The sequence below is a fragment of the Panthera onca genome, chromosome C2 (genome assembly GCF_046562875.1).
Source record: "Panthera onca isolate mPanOnc1 chromosome C2, mPanOnc1 haplotype 2, whole genome shotgun sequence".
NCBI lineage: Eukaryota > Metazoa > Chordata > Mammalia > Carnivora > Felidae > Panthera > Panthera onca.
Window position 1 is genome coordinate 128,362,666 of NC_138347.1, and position 26,273 is coordinate 128,388,938.

Sequence of the window (26,273 nt, forward strand, 5' to 3'; positions counted from 1 at the left end):
AAAACAAACCTTGGCAATCAAAACGGCTAGTACAATACAAAGCCTCCGGAACTATGTGCAGCAGGACAACTGAGTCCTGGTGCGGCTCTGGCCACTAGTTGGCTGTGTGTCCCCAGGCAAGTCAGCTTCCTTCTCTGTTCTGCTGACTCCTCACCTGTCAGAGAGGAGGCCCCTGAGATCACACCCCACAAGGCCCTTCGCAGGGTCTCAGCATGAGACTTATTACTATGGTTATAGTTACTGACCTCACCATAAAGGCTGGTGCCAGAAAAGGCAAAGGGGACCGTATTGTAGAAATAGAGACACTGTTGAATTTACAAGAAATCAACTATATAAACTGTGAAACATAAGCCATGGTTATGATTGTCCTGCTGCAGGAGAGAAATCACAAACTGTTTTTGGTAGATTCTAAACTACCTTGATTGCATCAATATTAACTTTCTTGAGGACCAATGTTTCAGGGACAACAAGGGCCTAAAACTTCTAATTCGCATATGCTTGTCCACTTGAAGTGACCATTAGGCTTAAGGTTAGTGAAACTACATTTCCAATAAAAAATTAACATTAAAAATCATGATATTTTCATCAAGATACAAAAAAGAAAGTATGCTTCATTACCTCTCCCTTGGCAACATCCCTCCCTCCCTCCCTTTCTTATTTTCCACATGATTCACACACCCTAGAGAGGTGATCAGAGTTCGGGGAGTCTGCTATGGTCAGAGCCTGATGCCCACAGGGCACATTGCCCACCCCAGACAGTGCGGCCACCCTGCTGGGGGCCTGGCAGTGGTGTGGCTAACACAGCATTTATGGTTTTCATGGCAGGACCCTGACCATGTCTGTATAAAATAACAGTCACAGGCTGGTTCTACCACATCCTCAATTGATACCACTAGTGTTGGTGTTTTAAAAACGGTCAAGGGGCGCCTGGGTGGCTCGGTTGAGCGACCGACTTTGGCTCAGGTCATGATCTCACGGTTTGTGAGTTTGAGCCCCGCGTTGGGCTCTGTGCTGTCAGCTCAGAGCCTGGAGCCCGCTTCGGATTCTGTGTCTCCCTCTCTCTCTGCCCCTCCCCCACTCATGCTCTGTCTCTGTCTCAGAAATAAATAAACATTAAAAAAAAAATTTTTTAACGGTCAAAAGGAAAACCCAAGATTCTGCAGCCTGAGGTTATTAGGTAGATGTCGTGGGATGCTATTTTGGTCTCTAAGATGGCTGGTCAGATCTCAGTAGGAGGTGGAAACATTTCTGTCCCTTCTTCAATGCTCTTCTAGATCTTTCTAGCGAATTCCTCTTCCTTTGGTCCCCTAAAAGGGCTGTGTTCATCACTGGCATTTTAGTGATGGTGCACATATCTGCTCCCCTTACAACTATGAGTGCATCTCGGGCAGCCAGTGAACTTTACTTTTACAATATTTTATTATGCTATAGTATTTATCATGCTATGAGATATGATATTATTCCCTAGTGCCTGGTACAGTGCTTTTCACATAGTGTACACAGCCAGTGATCTTCTGGTAACATGAAATGGCCGTGGGTCATCCTGACTAGCACCCAGCAGCTGGAATGACTAATTCCACTATTTTGCATGAGAATTATGGATTATTAACAGTAATGCCTTATGACTTCTTTGTCCAATTCATCTTGCATATTGCTGCCAGGTAACAAAATATCCTCCTATCATAGTCAAGCATGGCATAAGCCTACAGCTGAGTTTATTTTTTCCTCTTTGTTCTGCCCCAGGCATTCCCCATGGCCTTCCCAGTTTCTGTTCAGCCTGTCACAGGAGAATTAGCCCCTAGAGATCAGTTCATGCCAACCTTTCTTTTTGCCCGTGATGGGCCTGGCAAGGTCATACTGGAGGCGACTGTACAGCTGAGACGGAGCCCTGATCCCCTGGCTCAGCCCAGAGCCCACCCATCCTGCCACCCAGTTCTGCCTCCTTCCGCCCTTCGCAGGCTTGGGACTGAGCCCACTCCTCCTCCCCCACTTGGTTCTCAAATCCTATCTCCACCCCTCAGTGGGAGGGTACCCGCAGGTCCACTGCCTGGGACACGCTTCTCCCGGGAGGGCATTCAGGCTGAATTCCAGTGGGCCACACTGCCCGCAGCGGCACCTGGGCCGTTGCCCTGTAACACCTGGGGGCCGTGTGGACGTTCAGTGCTCAGCTTCCCTCCTGGACTGCAGGGGGCTCTGGGGCGAGACGGGGCCCCAGTGGGTGGCTTGTCCAGAGTGTACAGCCCGCCTCAGTCAACTTACCCCTCCGAAGGACTATTCCCAGGGCTCCACGTATCCCTCCACATGCTCCTTCCTGCAAGTGAGCGCGCACGGACATTTCTGGGCAAGAAAGGAAAATAACTCACTGAAGAATGTAATTTCAAGTAGTATTTATGGATTTTTTCCAATTCTAAAAGTAACACATAATCATTACTGAAAATTTAGTAGATATAGAGAAGTTTGAAATAGAAAATTACAATCACCCCTAATCGCATTACTAGGAGACCAGGTAAAGACAGCCGCGGCTCGCTCTGCCGCCTCCTCCGCTTCTCCCCCTACACACGCACGCACACGCACCCACACGTGCACACGCGCACGCTCAGGCCTTGGGCTGACGGCAGAGTTTTATAGACCTTTATCAATTAACATCGTCTGGGGCGTGTCTTCCCTCACTTTTCGCACTCTCTCTGAATAGATGGAACACCACCCTCTAGGAAAGCACCCCCTCCCCCCGCCAATGCGCACCTCCATCCCACACTCTGGCCTTGGTTTCCCCCCCACCCCCTCTGTGCTGCGCATTTTTTCTAAGACCTTAAACATGTTCAGATCCCCCCACCCCAGAGAGGCACCCCCCCTTCTCCCCCTCAGCTAAGGAGGCAGGGGGCTCTCCAGAAGCACTTTCTCTCCTCCTGGGGGCTCCTCCACTCCTCCTCCACCCGCAGCTGCCTCCTGTGCCTCCTACCCCAGGGTCACCCTTTTGCTCCAGGAGTGGGTTTTGGCTTTTACCAGCAGGAAAACCTGACATCAGGATCCAGTCCCTCTTGCTCCCTGCCCCCATTCCCCAAGTGCTCCTGAAACCCTTCCCAGAGGGCTTCGCTGCTCTGCTCGTGTGGCATTTCTTAGACAGCCTGGGAGGCCTGGACCCGCTTCTGTGAGGACGCAGGCAGAAGGGCAGGCCTACCCCCTGCAGAGGAGGAAAGCTCAAGCAGACATGGGAGCAGCGGTTGTCATGTGCAGGCGAAGCAGCACCTTGGCAGGGTGGGAGGTGGAAACGCGCAGGCTCCCCAGGTCGGCTTCACAGACTTTCTCAACAAATGACAAGTAATATTTAGATACATAATATTTCATCCAATATTCTGATGTGGGGTTTTTTGGGGTTTTTTTGTTGTTGTTGTTTTTTGTTTTTTGTTGTTTTTTTTTTTTTTTTTAGAGAGAGAGAGAGAACATGAGCAGGGCAGGGGCAGAGAGAGAGAGGGAGAGAGAAAAAAATCCCAAGCAGGCTCCCCACTGTCAGCACAGAGCCTGATGCTGGGCTCAGACTCACAAACCCCGAGATCATGACCTGAGCCGAAACCAAGACTCCGCGCTTAACCAGCTGAGCCACGCAGGTGCCCCCAATATTCGAATTGCTAATCAAACATATATTTTTAGAGGGAAAATTTCCCGTTCCTGTGATGAATGCAGAACCATTCCCCCTGCTGGTTACCTGGAGAGGCTGCGTGGCCCTCTTTTGGAAGGCCCCTGAGCCTGCAGGCCTGGTCCGCAGAAGGACCCTGGCCCTGGCCACCAGGGACCACTGGGCCTGATCCACACCCACAGTACAGAATTGCTTCATATGAGGGAAGTGCAGACTCAGCGGGTACCTTGAATGATACTCAAAGGAGCTACATTTGAGGGGCCACCATGAACGTCCTGGATAGCATGCACTGTGTGTTTATTATACCCATCTGCCACAAGTGAAGGAAAAGGGTCATGAAGAAGGAGCACCTTTCTCTAATTCACACAAAGGCCCCCAGGAGAGCTAGCACAGGGTGTCCCCGGGGGTCAGAGTAGCGGTCTACACTGGTAACTGCCATGCAGTGGGCAGGGCCACTGAAGAGGAAGTCCAGCTGGTCATGGAGGGACTCTCAGGGCTCTTGCTTTGGCCTTGGGGTGGTGCCTCAGGGTTTCAGCTGTAAATGCCCAGGTTGTAGCTTGCATGATTTCTGTGGTCCCCACAGGTGACCAGCATCCATCCCCCCACTGTCCAGGCCACAAAAAGTGGTGCCACCTAGGTTGTGAGCTCTGGGGGAACACATTCTCGGGAGGGTGGAAAGCTCAGGTTGAGTGAGTGGTCAACATTTTCACCCCCAAAGGACTTCCACAGGGGACTCTGAAACTGTGGCCAGGGCAATCAGTCATCAAATGAGCTTAATGCACCGCAGTGGCCCTGGCAGTCAGCCCTGAGTAATCTTAGCAACGGGCCGGTCCTCTCCCAGTCAGGGCTGGAGACACTGGCTGCCCCGCCCCAGGTGTCCCCACACAGGTGTCCTAGGGCAGTGTCCACTTTCTTCTGTACCCTCACATCCAGCACCCCTCCCTGATACTGGTCACCTAGACCAGCTCCTCAGTCACCTGTTTAGAGCTGCTCTGGTTCTTCAAGAACATCGTCATTTCCTGGGTTTCCATGTTCTTGGGGTGACCCTCACCATTGCACCCACCATCCTCCGGAAGAGCTGCAGGTGAAGCACCAGGCAGGTTCAGTCCAGGGAAGGATGTTTCAGGAGTCTTTAGGGATGCGCAGGCAGTAGGGACTAAAGCCAGTCTGTGCAGGTAGGACCCACCGACCCTGTGTCCCCCTATCCCCCAGCCCTGGAAATAAAAGCCCTCAGGCCATCTGTATGTGGCTTGTGAAAGGCAGGGAAAAGGAAGGGGGCGGGGCAGGGAACTGACGGACAGCAGATATGTCTGAGGCCTGGGGCTGTGGACAGACAGACTTGTGGGGGAGGGGCAGCGCCAGCAGGAGCCCACCTCTCAGACCCCCTGTCCCACCCTCAGGATCGCTGGAGTGCAGTGCATGACCGTGCCTGGCTACTCCAAGGGCTTTGGCTACCAGACAGGACAGAGCTTCTCCGGGGAGTTTGACCATGCCTGGAATGCTGTGTACCTGGAGGGGAGATGGCACCTGCTGGACAGCACCTGGGGCAGCGGCCTGGTGGACTCTGCCACCTCCAAATTCACCTTCCTGTAAGTATAAATCTCAGTTCTGTTGCCTGTCTGCTTGGTGGACATGGGGGAGGTGCCAGGTTGAAGCAGCGGGTAGACAAGCCAGGTGGGTGGGGAAGGTGGGCTCTGCTTGCTGCTGGCCACTCCCGCCCTTCCTCCAGCTCTGAGATGAGCCAGCTCCAAGCCGACAGTAAGGGTCCAGACATTTCTGTCACCTCACCCTCCACCGGCAAAAATCCCTCCTCTGGCTCCCGGTAGCACCCTCCACCCAAGTTCTAAAAGCCCAGCATTTGCCCACAGGCCATATGGGAGACGAAAGGCGGGGCTGAGAAGCTTCTTTAGCAGTCTGTAGATTCCCTTCAGGCCTTTGGCCCATTGAGGCCTTTGGCCCATTGACCGTATTACAGCTCTCACTGGGATGCCAGAATTCTCTTCCTGGTGTCTGCTACCACCAGACACCAGGGTTCCTCCCCCTCCTCTCTGGGCTGAATGCAGCCACATCATATCTGTGCGGAAGGGGTTATGGCTTGTAGGAAGGGGTGCTGTGGGTGCACAGAGTCACCGCGAGACACGGTGGGGCAGGGTGCAGGGCGCTGGAGCATGTCTGTTCTCCAAGGCTTTGACCAACTGTGGTTTTAACCTAAGGCCGTGACATTCATCCTGGATCATAAATGAGAGCACTGTCTCTGATTTTTGCAGTTTAAATCTCTACAGTTCTGCACACAGACCAAATATAAGCTAAGAGTGAAGCATCCCCATCTCAGATGAACCTCCCAATTCTTCTCTTGATCCCTATCACTAACCTCTAGAGAGCCATGTCTCATTGGCCCCAGGGACCAGAGGAGGGCTGCCCACCCAAGACCTTCCCTGCCTGCCGGCCCTCTGCCCCACTAGCTGCACCTGATCCATTGGTTATGCCTTTGCTCCCTCAAATCTCTGTTTGGCTTTGAGACTAGCAGGAGCCCATTCCCCACCTAGACAGCCCCAATGGACTATGGCCTTCTCTTAAAAGGGGCCTCAGATCCTGCCATGGCTCCTATTTCTGGAAACAGCCACTGAGGGGCCATCTGCAGTGCTCGTGTTAAGACTGGAGATAGTGGCCCTTCCACTGGGTTGTTGGCAGGACCCCTACTGTGGATGCACTAGGCAAAAGAAGGCCCAAGAGATCCCCTTGCGAGCCCCCGCCTCCTTCTCCACAGAGCTGAGGCCTATCACCCCACATGGCTACTGACCAGCTTCACCCTCCCCCAACCTCTAGCTACAATGAATTCTACTTCCTCACCCATCCTGCACTGTTCATCGAGGACCATTTCCCAGACAACAAGAACTGGCAACTGCTCAAACCTCCTCAATCTCTGAAGCAGTTTGAGAACAACATGTACCACAAGAGTGAATTCTACAACAAAGGGATGCTGAGTGCCCACCCAGAGACTTCGGTGATCAAAACAGGTAAGCCCAAAGCAGGTGGCCAGTGAGGTAGCAGCAGGGACAGAGCAGCCTGCTCTGTACCTCAAGGCATCCAGACCCCCAGGGGACTTCCCTGCCAGGGCCTGTGAGCTTGCTGTAAGCTGTATGTATGTGCAGGTGCTACTAAGGCAGCCAAGGCCATCAGGGTATCAGGGCAGGATGCAGCCATAGGTCACATTTGCAGGGACAGATGCCTGAGCACACCTACGCATCCTTGCGTAGGAAGTCCTTGGGTTTCCCTAGCCCCTGAGGGCCACACTCACATCCCAACCTGTCAGCAAGTCAGGACTGAAGGGTCCGTAGCTAGGTGAGTCTCTCCCAGTGCCCACAGCAGGGAAAGGACTGCCTCAGGCCTGGCTGTACCCACCTCCCAGTTCAGGTCCTCGACAGAAGCTCACTAGCCTGCTCTGTTGTTCCGACCTCCTGGAAAAGAGGACGTGTTGGCCCAGCCAAGCTGGGATCTGTGTATCAGTGGTCTAACCGGCTAGTGGGGGAGCAATGGGGGTCTCCCAGGACAGAGAACTGGGGGAGGTTTTGTTACGGGGAGTGGCTGCTGAGCGGGGTCTTAGGAGCTGGAAGAGAGCAGGCATCACAGTACACAGGGACAGACATGCACTAGCAGGACACAGCAAGCCCTCCAGCACCCCTAGGCTAGGGCTGGCTCCAGAGGAACAGCCTGGCTTCCTCGGCGCCCTTCCCTCTCTAGCCCAAATGCCCCTTGGCTCTGCTTCCCTCCTGGAGGCAGAGTCCAGCCTTTCCCAGCCAACTTCCCTGGGAGTAGGCAGTGCAGGACACCCAGCTGAGCTGTCCCATGGCTGACCTGGACTGACCTTTGCTCCCCGGATCCCCACAGCGGCCTCGGGCACCCAGCCTGGTGTGTTTGTGCACTCTGAGGTTTACAGGGGCCACCTGTATGTTGAGGGGAGGGGAGGCCACAGAACTGTGGTCACAAGCCTCACAGGGCTGACTCCAGAGGACTTTGTCTTATGTGTGTTCAAGGCCCTCGTGCCTGGTCTGGGGCTGGGAACATAACCTGGACACACTACAGGGCCCAGCACAACCCTGTCAATGCACCTGCCCCCACCCAGCCACCCACCCACCACACACTTTAGCAAAGGACTGCTGGTCAGCACCATCTCTGCTGCATGGGGCCTGGGAAGGCCTGAGCTCACACTGGCTGTTAGCACAGAGAGGTCTGTGCGCGGGTCTGTGGGTGAGCCCCACCCCACACTGCACAGTGATCGGGGTGCAGGGAGCACAGGTGTCCCCACACTCCTTCCAACTGATTTGTCCCTTCCACCTCACAATGGTTGCCGTAACCAGTCTGCTGAGCTCTGGGCTACTTTTTTAAAACTACAAATACCTGGAGGCTCCTGCTGTTAAAATAACAGCATGAGGTTGCTGTCTTTGAGAATGCATTTCGGTGCTTATATCCGATGGGGAGCCTGGTCGGTCTGTTGTGGCCCATGGAACCACAGGGAAGAATGGACCAGGCTACAGCAACATCAAATTAATAGCGGAGTAGAACTTGCCTTTACAAGAGAAACAGAACTGTAAACACTGGGTTTCTTAATATACAGTAATCTCAAATTTGATTCCATATTCATGATGCATATTTAAAGAATTTTTCTTTGTTGGAGCTAGTTTTGTTAAGAGTGGGGACGGGAAGAAAGCAGAAGAGGGAAACAGGTGGGCAAAAGCAGGGAAGGAAGAGGACACAGGATGTAGGGGGTGGAATACCACTGAGACGGATGAGGGGAGGTGGAGGGAAAAGGGATGCAGGGGTGGGTCACAGGCTCCTGCAGAGTCCCTGAAGTCACCAGCCCTTATTTCAAGTCTTCCAGCCATTCAGCTCACCTTTGCCTAGAATCTGCTGGGCCAGGCACCCTGGTCCTTTCCCTGGACAGTCAGGAAAGGAGGCAGGAGTGCAGTTCCCCACAGCCCCACCCCTGCAGGGAAGACAGACATTGCAGAGAACTAATTCATTGCACTGGTGCTAAGTTTCCTGAAGGAGATGCGGAGCTACAAGAGAGGCTTCCTGGGAGCTCAACGTCACTTGAGGGCTTGGAAAAAGGCTTTTTTTTTTTTTTTTTTTTTTTTTTTTTTGCATTCTTTGCAGTCAGACATTATACTAAGGTCTTACCTGGTTTGGAGGAAAGCAGTGGAGGGAAGAAGACTGTGAAGGCTACTGGATGTGAGGAGGTGTGCCCTGGAGGATGTGAGAGAATGCCCTGTGGTCCCCAAAAGGAGGGTCCTGACTCAGGCCAGGCAGGAGGGACAGGTCTCTCACTGGTCTCCAGTTTGATGGTGACCCACACAAGTGAGCCCAAGAGTGACCAGGTATTTTCCTCGGGGTCCTCGGGCAGCCATGTGGAGGTGCTGGTTGGCACTCCACATCAGACATGAATTCCACAGGATCTCACAGCCAACTCTCATGCAAGATGGAACAGACTGGGTCCGTGAGCAGTTGAAGGCTGAGACAGCTTCTGCCCACTGAATTGGCTTAGAAGAGGAAGCAAAGAGAGAGTAGAGATTCAACCAAGAGAAAGAAAGTAGACAAAGAAAATAGCACCAAAGCACAAAACACTCCACAATTGATATACCAGAAAGGAAAGGGATGGCAGCAAAGATGGGGCGGTGGTCAGCGGGCTGGGAAGAGGGCTAGGCTAGAGAGCATGGTGGGTGAAAAGGGAGAAGAGCACTGCCAGGAGGGCATGCCAGCAGCCCAGACTCTAGGAGTAAGTGACTGAAGTCTTTGGAGAGTGGGGTCAGGGGCCAGAAGAGAGTTACATGGGTGGAGGGGAACTGCAGTGGGGGAATGGGTTGGCAGTGGAAGGTAGGGAAAGGTTTCCGCATGGAGGAAGGTGGGTGAGGCTCTGAAAGGAGCCACCGCCCCTCCCCATGGTCCCATGAGGCAGGGAGAACCACGTAGGGGAATGCTCACGGGCTATAAAGCCAGAGAACTGGCCACCTGTCCCTGAAAAAGTGACGAGGACAGAGGAAGACAAAACTGGAAGGCACAGGGAGAGGCAGAAGGTGGGTGGATGCAAAAGGCCCTCCCCTTCACCTTTGACCTTTCCAGAGACACACCGAGCCACTTCCCTGTGGGAGGCCTGGGTGGGGGCTCCAGGAGCTAGGAGGCAGCCCCACCCCTTGAGCGCAGCCTTCGGTGGTGAACCATTCCAGCCAGGTTTTAAGGTCCTGCGTTCACCTGAGAGCTGCTGACACTGTAAAGAACAGATGCCAGGAGGGGGAGGTGTGAGTCAAGACTCGAGACTGGAAGGAGACAAAGGGTGCTCTCCAACTGGTCATGGACCCTCTCCCCTGCTCCAAGAACCAGACTAAGCCTCCATGCAACTTTCATCTAATGTGAATCACCTGGGTGGGGCAAGCACATCCAGCCGGGGCAGATTTTCTTTGGAGACCCTCAGCTTTCAGCTCACTCTAAGAGAACCACCCGCAGCTCGGCGGGGAGCCCTTCCAGCGGTGTGCCGCAGCTGGCTCACATCGTGGTCGGTGACATCACTTCGATTGCTTAAAATCCATCGTGCTGAAAGTATTTACACCATGGAAGTGGGCAGCCACTAGAAATTAGGGCTTCCCCCACCCCCACCCCTCGCCCAGAGAGCCAGCTGCTAAACATTTACCAGCAAATCAGCACATACTGGGCCCATCCCACCTGACCCTGGTTCTCTCTCCACAGTGAACGGGAAGGCCACCGTCACCGTTGAGAGCTGCGCCCCCACGCTCTTCATGTTTATGCTCAATGGCAAGCAGGAGCATGGGCTGCTGAGCCTCAGGAAGAACGGGATGAAGCTGGACATATACCCTCCAACCGTGGGCACCCACAAGCTGCAGATCTTTGCCAAAGGCAAGTCTGACATCTACAGCTCGGTGCTGGAGTACACGCTCAAGTGCAACTACGTGGACATCGGCGTCCGGCTGCCAGCTGAGCTGCACCAGCCCGTGGGCCCCAGCTGGTTCTCAGAGCAGATGGGCATCATGAAGCCCTCCCACCCCGACCCCATCATCCACACCAGCGACGGGCGCTGCTCTGTCAGCTTCGGCGTGGAGGAGAGCACCAGCGTCCTGGCTTCCCTGCACGGGGACGAAGGCCCCATCACCGAGGAGACGCAGCGGCGCTACATCTTCCAGATGCAGCGGGAGAAGCGGGCAGAGCTCAAAGTCCAGTTGCCCCAGGCCGGCAAGTTTGCCCTCAAGATCTTTGTCAAGAAGAGGCTGGAGCCGGGCAACTATGTCTTCGTCTTCAATTATCTCCTGTGCTGCACCAACACCAAGGTGAACTGGCCCATGTTTCCCGAGAGCTTTGGCAACTGGGGGCAGGACAATGAGCTGCTGGAGCCTCTGTCGGGCGTGCTTCCTGCCAACCGGAACGTCCCGTTCAAACTGAAGCTACATGGCATCGCCAAAGCCCTGGTGAAGGGGCAGGACACGTGGCCCCTGACCCTGAATCAGGAGGGCTACTGGGAGGGCAGCTGCAACACGGCTGGCTGCCAGGAAGTCTATGTCATGGTGCTGGAGAATGCCAACCACAACTTCTACTCCTACATCCTGAAATACAAAGTGAACGCCCAGTGAGGGCCGGCACCCCGGCCACACCCTCCCAGAGGGCCGAGGCCACACTTGCCCAGGGAGGGCCCAACGGGAAGTGCAGAGAGCCCTGGACACCGAGTCTGCATGAAGTCACTTCTAGGCCTCTGCCCCAGTCTCTCCGCTCTGCCGCGGGAGCTGTGACGCTTCTGTTCTGATGGCTGCACTCGGTTGTGGCGGTGGCCGAGGGGACTGAGGCAAAGGCCCTTTAGAAGAAAAAGGTGCTATGTAAATCCAAGGTATTGTAAACTGTACACCACTGCCCAGATGCCCCCTTCTCGTGTTAATGCTGTTGTTGTTTTTATAGGGCTGATGTGGGAAAGCAGGGACATGGCTCAGGCAGAAAGCTTTTCACATGATGGTGAGAGAGTTCTCCTCTGTGCCCAAGAGGGACCTGATCTGCAAGGCTGAGTTATTCTGAATCACAGAGCCCCTTGCAGGCAGCATCAGTGTTTCTCACCAATTCCTGGACCCCCGGGAGGGTTGCACTGCTGTTTTTTTCCCAGACCTGACCGTCTTCAGCATTCCTGCTGCCTCTCGCTCCTCAAGAGCCTTAGAAAAAAGAAGGTGTGAAGAGGGAGCTGGCCGGCCCACGATGGGCTGGAGGCTCCACAATCCCTGTGCATACCTGTGATGTGGCAACAGAAAAGTTACAAGGGGACTCCCGGTGCCCACCCTTGGGTGTCGGGGGTAGAGGGCCCAGGGGTGAAAAGATGCCACATTAGCCCTGCCACCTGAGTCTAAGGGTGAGAGACCTCCTACTCTGTGCTCCCAGAGGAATCTGAGGGTCAGTTCAGTCTAGTTAGTTGGTGGCCCTCCAGGCCCTCTCAGAGCCTGACCGCAGGCCCTGGCCTGCAGCTTTCATAAGAAGCCACAAGAGGCTGCTAGAGCCTCGAGGGGGCCTTGTTGGTAACCCTAAACAAAGACCTGGGCAGGGAGGCCAGGCAGGAAGTAGTGCAAATACCGTAGTGCCAAGCAGACTCATGTAAAAACAGGATTATGCCGGCCCCCAGTGGTCCCTACCAGCAAAGCCTGGCTGGGGTTGGGTGGGGGGACCTCCACCTGCTCTGAGAGCAGTTTCTGTGCTCGTCCATATTCCAGCTCCCTTCCTTCCTTTCTCTGACACGAGAGACCCTGGGGTCCTGCCTTCCACGCTTGCTCAGCCCTGGGAGCCTCAGCTGCCCACCAGCCCTCAGCAGCACCTCAGGCCGGTGTTGCCATGGCAACAACCAAGAGGCTGGCTCCTGCAAGGGCAGCGCGAGAGGGAGGGATGGAGAGGCCTTGCGTGGTCACTACAACACCATCCTGGCTCCTGGAGGCCCTGCAGGTGCTCCCTGCTTCCTGGCCTCTCAGCTCTGTGGCCCCTGCCTAACCCAGCACCCCCACCCTGAGAGCTGGCACTGGCCAGCACTGCCCCCACCCCCCACCATTCTAAATGTCCTCAGGCTCAGCCACAGCCAGGGCCAGCCCGATGCTTGTGCCTTCATCCGCACATTTGTGTCTTCAGCAAATGTTCACGGGGCACTTAATATGCACCAGGCACTGTGCTAGATGCTGGGGTTACGGGCAGGACCAAGGGGCCCCTGCCCCTGCCATCTCAGAGCTCAGGGTGAGCAGCAGCAGCCTCCCCTGCACAGGCCTGTCTAAAGCTCCATCCCAACACTTCAGGCCATCATCTCCCTGAAGATCCCCGCTGCCACCCAGCTTGGACCTGGCCCATGGCCACGTTACAGGGAAGCCCGTCCCCTACCAGGCTGGGGGTCCTGGAAATGAAGGGAGTACACCACGAGGGTCTGAGCTCTGCCCTGGCCTATGTCCAGTCCTCTGGCAGGCTCCGCCACCCAGGCATTTGGCACTGCATCACTCATGCCTGGAAAATGCACAAAGGCCCCAGAGGCGGAACTGCTATGCACTAAGACAGGAAAACAAGGGGAGTTTTTACACCCTGAAAACAGCCTCTTTTCACACCTTTGATTTTATGGGCTGAAAGAAATGTGCTGTGTTTTGTCAAAATAGTAAGTGCCTTCTGTGATTCATGTCACTCACTGGACCCAGAGCCATGGCTAGTCCTGATGAGAACGGCATGTATCTTTTTTAAAATAATATAATTAATACCTTCTGGAGCATGCAGAGAATGCCACCCAGCAAAACAGGAGCTGCCCCAGGAACCAAGACAAGGCCCAGCCTCTCAAAGTGTCTGCAGAGCAACCACGTGCCCCCCCACCTTTGTAAAGACAGCTGTAGGTACAGTAAAAAATCACCTGTATTTCTTTCCACTGAAGTAAAAATACATGAAATGAAATCCAATCTTCATGAATTTTTATACGCATGCTGCTCAGGGTAGAATTCGGGGTTGCATTTTGAAATCTTTTATTCAAATCCCCATCTTTGTCTCCTGGCGGTGGGGTCCCAGCGCCTGGTGGAATGACACGGGCGCTCCCTGGTGCCCAATGTGTGGAGCTGCCGGTGAGGAAAACTGTGAGGCTGAGTCTATCACCAGGGTTTTTACGCAGAATCTGAAATATGCTGCTGAGATGTTTGTGTTAAATCCACTGGGTGCTTTCTCGTGGAATCTCGCCGCTTCCTTGTGTGCACACGGAGCACATCTTTGCTACGTACAAGCTGTGAGGTGAGCTTGGGGACTGCCTGGCAGGGTGATAAGACTCGGAATATAATATTGGGGAGTGGTTTGCCCGGAAATCACAACGTGAAATGCAAACCCTGGATATGGGACTAGAAGGGACAGCTTTCACCGCACTCATTACTTTGCCAGTGAAGGATTGAAACTGATCAATCTCAGAGCTTTGGCTGGCACGTCCTAGGGTGGCAGACCTCAGGCCACAGGCAGAAGGGTCCAGAAGGCTGGGGAGGGTCGGGCAGTGGGAGGCAAATGGGCTACAACCACAACTGCAATTACCTTCTTTTCGCTGGTTTCAGAAACGCCAGCAGCACAGCTGGACTCCCGTTTCAATCTGATTATGATCATTGTGAGTTCCCCATATGCTACACTGTCCCACCAAGACAAACTCCTCACAGCCTGCTGAGACTAAAAGGAAATAAATAGATTAACTGAAGCATGAAGGATTTAGGCTAGACATAAAGAACTACTTCCTGTTTTTAAGCAGGAGAGACAAGTTGCCAAGAAAGTTTGTGAAATCCTCTTCTCAAAGGACTTGAAAAGTTTTCCCAGTGGTCTGGGTTTTAGATGCCATGCTAACTGGAAGGACTAAATTCTCTCTAAACCAGTGAATCCTTGAAATACACTAAGTGGCCCGCAGCAAACACAAGGTGAGCGAGGCTGCTGCATCCTTTGCTGTTAGCAGTGTGTTCAAAGGGGGTGTGCGTCTGTGTCCCACATCAGTTTATCTGGGGTCTATCATTTCTTTTCATTTGGAATAAGTAGCTGGAAATCTTAAGAGGTGATTACTTTTCATAACGTGTGTGTTGAGTTGTGGGGGCCAGTGGCTGTTGCGTATGCTTTCCCCACATTGTTGCTGGTGTTGTTTTTCAATAAAATTTATATTCATTTTTATCCAACAATGTAATTATCGATCTGTTCTTATCACTGCTCTCACAAGGGGGTAAATAGGAAAAAACACTTTCATGTTCAAAGGGAGCCCAGGCGGGGGCGGGGGCGGGGGGGTGGGGTGGAAATCAATGTCCCATCGGTGAGGTGCAAATGCAATGTCAGGCAAATAGCTATTTCACGTTAAAGAAAACATAATTGGGTTAGCTCCAGCCCCTCTCTGGCTCACATGCCTTTGAAGAACATGAAGGCAGTGTTTCTTTCACTGAATCTTGTTTAACTTGAAAATTTTAAAGTCAATCCTAATTTCTGTTATCAGGAGGAGAAAAAAAAGTACCCAAAATGCCTACCAGCCTGCTTGTTTTGTTGTTTTCACTATATATATTTCTTGATTTTCATATCCATACAGAAACTTCCAGTAGGTTACCTAAACAGACTATTCATAAATTAGACATTTAGGGAAATAGAGAAAATGAAAATGTAGACCTCTGAAAAGCTGCCGTAACCATGGAGACCATCCTCGTAGCTGTAGTGTGAAGGACAAAAAGAACTTGTGTTCCCAAACCTGGCCTCGTCGTGTCCCTCCCTGCTAGATCCACAAACATGAGCCCCAGCACACTTCTCCCAAGGAAGAAGGCCCACGGACGGGTAGGGCCATGTCTTTAATAGCATATGAAGGGGAAGTTAGAAGAAAGTCTCCCACATTAATAGGAGGAGGAACTCTTAAATTATTAGAACAGTCTGGAAATGCCAACCCCGAGGCTGGAACGGATGACCTCTAACGTCCCTTCCAGTCCGGAGAGTTTGTGATGCTGTGTCTCTGTGAACAAATGCTGGCAGGTGGTAGACCTGAGATTGTCAGTTTCGGAACATCTGAAGGGCCCTGCTGTGTTAAGAGCCTGCCCTGCAGCCCCCAGCAGACTGCGCTGCCAGCTCCTCTCTTGCCTGAGGGCATGGGGCTGGAGAAAACCCAGCAGCGGGACCAAAGGGAAAGCAACAGCGCCTGACAGGATGCTGCTTCTCTCTGATTTTGCAAGCAGAACGAAAGAAAACTAAAAGTCAGGGAGCAATTGGGATGCTCTCCCTTGGATGTCCCGCAGGCATCCCCAAGTCAAAAGATACTGAAGTCACTTTTCTCCCCCAAATTACCTCCAACTCCTCCTGGGTCCCCAACACAGTAAATACATCCCCACCCCCCAGGTACCTAAGTCAGACTTATGATGGTCACTAGTGACTCCTTCATTCCCCTCAATGATGAAATCTCGTCCATTGTGACCCACTCTCCCACCCCCACATCCACTGCACTCCCACAGCTTTGCCCTAATTCAGGCCTTTGCCATCTCTCAGCCATGCTGTGGTGATTGCTTTCCATGATGACCCGAGGCCCCCCCCCACCACCTGATCCATGACTCCCCATGTTTCCTCTTGTAAGAACACCAGGACTATTGGTGTATTAAGCCAAGGTTTCCTTGAAAGCCTCCCAGAAGAACTTCACCATCTCAGGAGAAAGCATAATTTGTGTCAGGTGCAGGTAGAAAAGGTAGGTGTTCAAACAAAAACTGGTTTTAACAGAGGGGCAGAAACTCCTCCTTTTTCTGGACTCTGAAGAGGCCAGGTGCTGAGGTCTTCACTCCTGGGCAGTACTGTGGAGGATGGCTCATAGCACCACAGCCAAATGGGGATGTGTGACCGTAAGTGGTGGAGCCTAGCCCGAAGGTTAGCAAGCTACACTTTGTAAATCAGATTATCCATATCCTGTGGCTCATAGATTTCCTTGTTCTCCTCCTGGAACCAACAACAGTATCGAGCGTATGTTCAAATTTACCCCTTGGATTCCCTGGCAAGCAGTTTCTGAGACAGAGTTAGGAATGCACACAGGGTATCAGAGGGTAATACCTGCAAAAGATAAAAATGGAGGAAGCAGGATCAGGCAGGGAGAACTTCAGGCAGTGGTCCAAGTCTCAGACAACACAACAGAAGAGTCCCTTGTTGTGCAGAAACGGCCAGGCCAGACCCTAGTCTGCTCAGTCACTGGCTGGGGGCTGCTCAGAAAGAGCTCGGCCTCAGTTCAAAAGCGAAGGCAGACATATGATTTCTGATCCAGCATGTAAGAAGCTTCGAAGCCATCACTCCCTCCTAACAGGTAAAAAGCTGACAAACTGAAAAATCAACGGCCCTTCTTATGTCTGTAGGACAAGTGAGGTCACGTCACAAGGTAAACTGGAGAGACTGACAGGTGGTACAGAGAATCAGAACCCACCAGAGCAGAAACCTCCATGGGAAGCATGGTCTGGGTGGGACAACCTGAATTGTAATTGACAAATTGCTGGGGCTCCATGTGGACAACTTTGAGAGTTGAAAACTCTCCAGGGACCCAATCATCAGGGCCCCCATATTTTTTTGAGTTTTATCTCCCAGATCTCCACTGGGTCCCACCAGGCATATCAGAGAAAAATCCCCTCCTGTATCTGGAGTGAGAGAATGGACCCCATCCACAGGCAGAAAATCAGTAAAGACATAGTAGAACTCAACACCACCCACAAACTACTGGATATAATTGACACCGATAGACTACTTCACCCAACAACAGCATATTACACCTTATTTCCAAGCTCACATGGAATATTCACCAAGAGAGACCACATTCTGGGCCATAAAGCACACCTCAACCAATTTAAAAGAACAGAAATCATGTGCTGTCTGCTCTCAGACCACAGTGGAATTAAACTGGACATCATTAACAGAAAGATAACTGGAAAACTTCAATTTTTTTTCAGATTAAACAACACACTTCTAAATAGCTAATGGGTCAAAGAAGAAATCTCCAGGGAAATTTTAAAATATTTTGAACTACATGACAATGAAAACAAAACTTTTCAAAACTTGAGAAATGCGGCAAAAGCTCTTTTTAGTAGGAAATTTAGAGCATTGAAGGCACATATTAGAAAAGAAAAAAACTCTTAAAATCAATTTACATTAGCTTCCACATTAGGAAACTAGAAAAACAAGAGCAACAGAAGCAGAAGAAAGGAAATAATTTTAAAAGAATGAAAATCAATAAATGGAAAACAAGAAATCAACAGAGAAAATCAGCAAAGTCAAAAGCTTGGTTCTTTGCAAAGATCAATAATATCTATAATCATCTAGCCAGGCTAGCTAAGAAAAAAGGATACAATTACCAATATCAGAAGTGGAAGAGGGAGTATCACTACAGATCCCATGCACATTAAAAGTATAATAAAGGAATACCATGAATAACTCTAGGCCCACAAATTTGATAGCTTAGGCTAGCAAATGGTCCAGTTCCTTGCAAGACACAATCTTCCAAAATTCACAAGAAGAAATAAGTGATCTGAATAGGCCTATAATCTATTAAAGAAATTGAGTCAATAATCAATAACCCTCTACAAAGAAAGCTCCATGGCCAGATATAGGTGCACTGGCGAATTCTACCAAACATTTAAGAAAGAGGGTATACCAATTTATTACAATCTCTTTCAGAAGATAGAAGCAGAGGGCTTACTTCCTAACTCATCTGAGGCCAGCATTATCATAAGACCAAAACCAAAGACGTTATAAGAAAACAACACATTAATATCTCTCATCAACACAGATATAAAAAATCTTCCCCCCAAATCAGCAACTTGAATCCAACAATGTCTAAAAGCTAAGGCCGACACTGAAGATGCTGCCAACTGGAAGCTCTAAACTATCTGATACAATACACGCCTTGCAGATAATCAGCAAGTTCTCTCTTGAAGGGAAATCTGAGCAGCACCCCTCTGTGTCTGCCACGGAGGATTCAGATAAGAATGGGTGGAGGTTCTAGGAGGGGGGCAGAAGATTCCAAAGCCATCTGGGATCCAGCGATCATTGGTGAAATGCCACCAAAGGGTTTGTCAAAGGGGCGGGCTCCATGTCTGGCTGTCTCTGCCCAGGAGGAATGCATTCCCCAAGAGCCACCTTCAAGGTGCTGTGGACCAATTTGATAGAAGGCAGCTTCTTCCTTCCCTCTCCTCCTTGGCCTCCTGGATCCTGTCAACCAGGACAACCTCAACACTAAAGCCAGAAGGATCTGCTCATATTATACTCTTACTTAAAACCTGCTGACGACTCCCCATTGTCTAAGGGATAAGATTCAGTTCCCCATTGTCTTATTCTGTTCTGGCTCCTATAATGGATACCACAGATTGGGTGGCTAATCAACAACAGAAATTCATTGCTTATGGGCACCTGGGTGGTTCAACTGGTTGAGCATCTGACTTTGGCTCAGGTCATGATCTTGCAGTTCAGGAATTTGAGCCTCACATCAGGCTAGCTGCTGACAGTGCAGAGCCCACTTCGGATCCTATGTCCCCACCTCTCTCTGCCCCTCTCCGCTCTCTCTCTCTCTCTCTCTGTCTCTCTTAAAAAAAAAAAAAAAAAAAAAAAAAAAAAACACAATCCAAATTCATTGCTTACAGTTCTGGAGGAAATCTGAGATCAACTCATTCACAGATTTGGTGTTTGGTGAGAACACACTTCCTGATGGTTCTCTTCTCCTCGTGTCCTCACATGGTAGAAGGGGCAAGGGAGCTCTCTGGAGTCTCTTTATAAGGACACTAATACCATTCATGAGGGTTCCACCCTTATGACCCAATCACCTTCCAAAGGCCTCATCTTGAAACACTATCATCTTGGGGATTTGGTCTCAACCATGAATTTGGGGGAGGGGTACAAACATTCAATCTATAGCACGCACTCTGGCTTCACAATGTTTTCTCTACTTTAGCTAGAGATTCCATGAGATGCTTCTTGCAAAAATTAACTACACAACACCAGGCAGGCCATGGACCCTCATACCACCATGTTTTGTTTTGTTTTTTAAGAGAGACAGAGGGCACAAATGGGGGAGAGGGGCAGAGGGAGAGAGAGAGAGAGAGAGAGAGAGAGAGAGAGAGAGAGAGAGAGAGAGAATCTTAAGCAGGCTCCAGGCTCAGTGGGCAGGCGTGATCCCACAACTCTGGGATCATGACCTGAGCCGAAATCAAGAGTCAGATGCTCAACCGACTGAGCCACCCAGGCACTGCATGCCCGCCCCCCTCCCCCATACTTTTTACACATGCTGTTCTTTCTCACTGGAAATCCCCTCCCTCCCCCTCTCTCTGGAGAAGCCCTGCCTGGTCTTCAGGGATCCAAACCAACCCCAGATCTTTTGTCAGCCCTTCCTTAGCCTTCCCACTAACCAATCTCATGTGGAATTATCTGCCCACCTTCCCTGTTCCACTTAGCACTTTGTCAGCTCATCTGTTAACCAGGTACTTTCTACATGATTTATGTGATTGTGGGGGTTGTTGGAGGTTCCACACACTTAGTCATGAATTGTTTGAACACAGATACTTTGGTTTTTCTCCATGGCACAAAATAGTGGTTTGGTAAATGCTGGGCAAGTGTTTCATTGGGAAAACAGAGAGGAAAGATGAAGACAGGACCAGCAAAGTAACGTAACTCAGCAGTCCAGTAACCAATTCACTGACATTTGTTGAAATGTTTCCAATTCACCAAGACTGGCCCCATGCCTTTTGCCCAGCTCTGGACACCACAGCCTGAACTTGAGGAGAATCTAAGATGCTCTCAGGGAGGGCCACACCCCAGGAAGGGCTGGGAACCTGAGGCAGGGGAGATACTGGAATGACCACCCTAGGGATGGTGGGGGAGGTAGTTCATGGTGGTCTTTAAAGAAGTGGGTGAACTTTTTACCAAGACCAGCAGCCCACACTTACTTCTGAGGCTCTAAAGAGAACACATGCATATTCCACAGAACAGGACTCAAACAAAGGGCATCAGCTTGACAAGAGAAAAATGGTCACCCTGTGTGTGAATGTGGGTGGCAGGGGGTGGTCAGGACTCTTTGTCCATGAATAGCTTCATGGAATTGCCTTTCCTCTCCCTAATTATGGATCCTGGCCCAGATTTCCCCTTCCAGGACCCTATTTAAAGGAGATTCTATAGCCTAAGCTCAGTGCTTCTGTTTAGTAGCACATAAATATAGCTCAAGGCATCTGCAGCCCTCCCCACACCAATCCCAACAGAGCAAACTAGCCCACTAACAACCAGTCAGCTGCCCAACTGTAGGTCCAAGGATGGTCTGGAGGCCTCCCAATGCCTCTGGGCTCCAGGGAGATGCCACCCAACATACCCACTTGGAGCTCACAAGTGCACGCAGGTATACACCACCCCAGGAAGAAGGAGCCCAGGCTGGACGTTCCTGCTGTTTCATCTCATGTCATGATTAAATGACACCTGCATTTGGAATAAATGATCAGTAAGTTTCTGAAGTAAACATCAATTTGTCATTTCAAAAGAGAATTCCTAGATCACTGGATTTATTTCCAGGGCTGTTGACCAAAAAGGCTGTTGAGTTACAACATCCAGAGCAGTCATTTCCCTCTTTTTCTCATCTGAGTACAAAATACATGCCCAGCAGCAAGTTTCTCTGCCTTGTGGGAAATGTATGTTTACAGGAAGACAGAAACTGCCACCAGCCGGGAGCACTCGCACTGTTTGCCACCAGGAAGCCATCAGGGCACCAGATCGATCAGAGGAGTACCCTTCTTCTCAAGGAACACATGGCCCTCAGCTTGCGCTGAGATTGCTTTGTTTCCATCAGGAGGGATGGCTGACTGCCTCTCTGACACAAGGAATCAGACATCACTGCACCCCGGCTGTGCAGGGACGGAGGCCGTGGCGCCCTGCCCCGGGTGGCAGACAGGACTGTGGAGATGCTTGGGGCATGAGGGCACAGGAGCAGCCACAGCCCTGAACAGCCAAGAACAATTGGGCCACATGATTAATGAAGTACAGATGTAAGGGCCCCGGCAGCTCCCACATGGACAAAGAATGGTGACAGGGGAAAACGGGGGGATGTTTATTTAAATCGAAACAACTGCAGGATTACAAATTGCTCCCTGAACACTGGCTGCTGTATGTGTATGTACATGAAACCAAGGGGATGGGAAAGTTAACATTTATTATACTACAAAATTAGGTGTAGCCAAGACGCCTGAGGCATTTAGAGGCTGTCCCCTCCCCTGCCCATATCCTTTGTGATGGTTCCGCCCTTGGGACTTGGGCAAACGTGGGCACCATGAACCCTCTGGCCTCCATTTCTTCAGCAGCGGATCTCCTTCCCCACCTCCCAGGAGAAACACAGTGAAGAGAACACGTTAACCTGATTGCGGGAGGAAATACACTCTGTCAGTAAAAGCTTCACTTGAAATTTTTAAAGCTCAGCAAGAGTGTTAAAAGTCCATTTTAAAAAGAAGAGAATGGGCCTCTTTCTGGAAAGATGTCCTCTTAGCTGCTGGTCCCGTTTGACTGAAAGCTGTCTTGCGCCATCAGGAGCCATTAATGTATGATCGAAGCCATGGTTTCTTTCTGTAAATATTGGTTCAACTTGGGGAAGCTCTGCAGCTAGCTGAACAGCCCTTCTCACTGAGCTCTGGCCGGCCCAAGGCCAGGGAAGGCCTGTAGCTCAGACCCTGTCTGCCAACGTCAGGCTGGCATAACAGGAACACAACCCCCTGGGTCCCGTCTTAGCTCGGCCACTTCCCTCTGCTTTCGGCAAGTTACTGATCCTCCCTGTCTTGGTTTCCTCAGCGGTGAACTAGGGATAATCAAAGCGCTCAGCATGCAAGTTTCTTATGGGGACTGAATGAGGTAACATGAATACAGTGAACAGAAGAGCCCCTGACACATAGTTCCTGCTTGGTGAGTGTCAGCTGTCATCACTGCCACACCATGGGTGTCCTCAGCATTATGAGGATGATATTAAAGGGCCATGTGTTGTTCCCAGTGCAGTGTTGAATCCAAACATCCCAGGCTCCTCCTGAAATCCTAGTCATCACTGATTCTAGCCTCTAAGAGCAGAAATCCTGTCTCCACCACTTGGCCACCTACCTCTCCTAGAATCTTCCAGAGACCAGGAGCTCATCTGTCCATGAAACAGCTATTCCCTTCCTAAACAGCTCTGTTAAAAGATCTTCCCTCTAGGTAACTGCCTTAAATTCAAGCAGTTGAGCCAATCCACCCCCTGGTCCATGAACATACCTAGAATTTTCCAAGATCACTAGATGACAGGCATCCTGAGCCACCGGTACAAAACTCAGCTCATCCAGGGTTTCTGGGAGTTGGCTGGAACAGCTGTAATCTACCTAGACAAGGAAGGAGAGTCCAAAGACAGGTAAAGAAAAGGAAAATCTCCCACTCAAGAGAGCCTGCCAGTGCATCTGAAACCACATGAAGAAAAGTAATGGTTAGAAAATATATACGATTTGCATACTGTATGGTGAGACCACCCCAAGCCCTTATCCCACATAATGCCCCTGGCTGCCTTATACCCTCCAAACATTTCTTCTTTGAGAAAACTAACCAATCCAAGGTCTCCAGTGACAGGACCAGGACCCTATTAGACCTCTAGGGATTCCTCTAGGATCCCTCCCCATGCGTGCACACACAAACACACACACACACACACACACACACACACACACACACACACTCACATGCAGGTATTCATATGCACATACACACACATATACACACACATGCATGCACACACACACGCAACTCACACACAGAGTTTGCAAATGGCATCTATGGTGGTTTTACTTTATTTTTTTACTATTTTATTTTATATTATTTTTTGAGAGAGTGAGGTACATTCGAGGAGCAGAGGAGAGAATCTTAAGCAGGCTCCATGCCCAGTGTGGAGCCTAATGTGGGGCTCAGTCTCATGCCCCTGAGATCATGACCTGAGCTGAAATCAAGAGTCAGATGCTCAACTGACTTAGCCACCCAGGTGCCCCTGTGGTGGTTTTAAAATACTTTTACAGATTCGTTGGTACTCCTCCCTTCCTAAGGTAGAGCCTAATCTGCATCCCCTTAAGTGGGAGTTACACTTAGTGACTCTCTTCTAACAATTAGAATGTGACAGAAATAACAGTGTGTGATGTTCAAGATTACGACATATAAGGCATTACCACTTCCTCCTGTAAGCCAAGAACAGTGTGCACTGGGACCAGGAAGCTCCTACAGAAAGGGAAGACAAGGCGGGTACTCAGGAGGATGGTAATGGACAAATCTGGGGAACAGCTGCATGACAATGAGGATGGACACGGTCTAGAAAGGAAGAGGGCAGACCAGTCCAGGAGGCATATCACAGGAAAAAATAAAATGGGACCACTAAATTAGTTACCCGAGGTACTGGGGCTATTTTACAGTGACATTGAGGAGTTTGCAGGACTATTTGGTGAAAGCTATGATGAAAACAAAGCAAATACTAATTTCATGAAGAAATATTGTACAAAAAAGTCATATTAATCATGGTATATATTATATGTGGGTACTTACAGGGTCATAATATGTAAAGGTCAAGTACTGATTTGCATTAGACACTGTGTTTGGATATCTCCTGCCATTCTAGCCCTGCCCATCTTTTCCATCTTCCAATTTTGAGGCTGAGGTAGGAAATTCTTCCTTTCTCTCAGTAGTAATGTTTAGTAGATTTTGTGTTCAGTAATGTCTTTTGTTAGATATATTTTTAGGTATTTACAGGTGTATTTTCATGATGTGGTAAATGGCATAAATTTTAAAGTACATTTTCTAATTGTTTCTAGCATATGGACATACAGATTATACTACATGAAGTCATGCTGTGCATTCTTTGTGGGTGAGCAAAAATATAGCTATAACAAATACAAAAATATAGTTGTGAGATGTTAACACCATCACTAGGACAGCACTTGCTTCTTGGAGACAGAAGAAAGGCATGGAATTAGACCAAAACTAAGACATTTTCAGTAGTCTTTTATTCTATGTAATTTTGAAGAATGTATGTTGAAATGTTGGCATTCATTAAATTCAGGGGCAAAGAAATCATCCGTGCCACCATTAAAAAAAATAATAATCTTTGCCTAAACCAGGGTCTCAAAGATTTTGTTTTCTTCTACAAGTTTTATGGTTTTAGCTCTTTTTTTTATTGTTTTAAAAGTTTATTTATATTTGAGAGAGAGACAGACAGAATGCAACTGGAGGAGGAGCAGAGAGAGAGGGAGACAGGATCTGAAGCAGCCTCCAGGCTCCAGGCTGTCAGCACAGAGCCCGACATGGGGCTTAAGCTCACAAGCCAAGCCATGAGATCATGACCTGAGCCGAAGTCGGATGCTTAACCGACTGAGCCACCCAGGTGCTCCTGGTTTAACTCTTAAAGAAGTCCACTCTATTGCAAGATGAGCCCCATTCTCCATTGAGGATAGAACACATGGCGGGCAGCCACCTTCTGTGGCATCAGTTTCCCGGGGAGCCCTGCAGGCAAGAAAGATGACCCTTCCTCCTGCTGCCTTGCTACCCCCTGAGGGGCCTTGCCAGGGATAATGGAGCCTGGTACCAGGTCATCCTTATCACCCCAATACTGGTGTGGGCAGAGGTTGAAAACTACTGCTCAGCATGCAGTATTTAAAAAAAAAAAAAAGTTAATCAGTGCCAACATTTAAAAATCAGGAAAATCACACCGAAATCTGGCCAGCATTTCTCCAGAAGCCTGTGAGCATCTGCATTGCAATGCAGCCCCCACCCCTCCTTTGGATGAGCTGGCTGTCTGGGTTGCATCACACCTGCCCCTCTGACTCCCAGACCCTGAGGCCAGGGTCAGATGCCTGAGTGGATGCCTTCCTACAGCTGCCCTCTTTGGTGTTACCTACAAGGCTCCATCTACAGCTTTTCCATCCTCTTCCCTACTCAGCCTCTCACCTGGTCTCCTGACAGCCTTGCTGAGTAAGGATCAGAGTCCACTCTCTGCATATGAGGAAAATGCCCAAGGGCGTACAGCTGCTAAGTGGTGAGCTGGCTTTGAGGTGCTCCTCCCTGCTCTGAGACTCCATTCTCTGGGCCCCATCGCCCTGGGCACTGGGGCTATCTTTAAGCACTTTTTAAGATACAAAGTGCTCAGGGCGCAGGTGTGTTACTAGGCCGCCAGGCACACCTGTCAGGTTCTGCGAGTGTGAAGGGAGTTGGGGTCTGTGTCACCTGCGCTGGCACCTGCAGGGAGTAGCAGGTGCTCAGGCTCCTAGTTGAGGGGTTTGCTTGATTAAATGTTTGACGAATGAACTAATAAATGGATGAGCTGTCATCTGAGTAGCTCACGTATATTTAACCATTAATCAAAATAGATTTTAACTGCAGAAATATTTTAGCTGAGGCATATAAAGGAAGAGGAGGAGGGGCAGGCCCATGACGTGCCAGAACTCATGGCAGGCTCCGCCATAAGGCCCTCTCATCTCATGACTGAACATTTTGAAGAAGACTTCACATAAAAAGCATAGACAGTAATATTTGTACAACCCTCTGGGGTAAACAAGAGAGGATTTAAAGGTGTCTATGTGGGACAAAATTCATCGATTTTCTCTGAAATATGTAATTATGATGATAA

General features: G+C 50.3%; 2 protein-coding genes and 1 long non-coding RNA gene across 3 annotated transcripts in view; all 3 read left to right on the forward strand.

Moving 5' to 3' along the window:
* KY (kyphoscoliosis peptidase) overlaps nt 1-11,544 on the forward strand; it is a 44,666-nt gene extending 33,122 nt beyond the window's left edge. Inside the window, exons 9-11 of the mRNA XM_060638718.3 lie at nt 5,035-5,223; nt 6,461-6,651; nt 10,373-11,544. Coding sequence (XP_060494701.2) covers nt 5,035-5,223; nt 6,461-6,651; nt 10,373-11,268 — 1,276 coding nt within the window. The 3' untranslated portion in view covers nt 11,269-11,544. The remainder of the gene's footprint in view (nt 1-5,034; nt 5,224-6,460; nt 6,652-10,372) is intronic.
* AMOTL2 (angiomotin like 2) overlaps nt 1-26,273 on the forward strand; it is a 278,572-nt gene that overhangs the window by 72,410 nt on the left and 179,889 nt on the right. The window lies entirely within an intron of this gene.
* Nucleotides 15,849-24,724, forward strand: LOC144612785 (uncharacterized). The gene is made up of 3 exons (XR_013549852.2): nt 15,849-16,346; nt 22,445-22,555; nt 24,463-24,724. It is a non-coding gene; the product is annotated as an uncharacterized LOC144612785 (long non-coding RNA).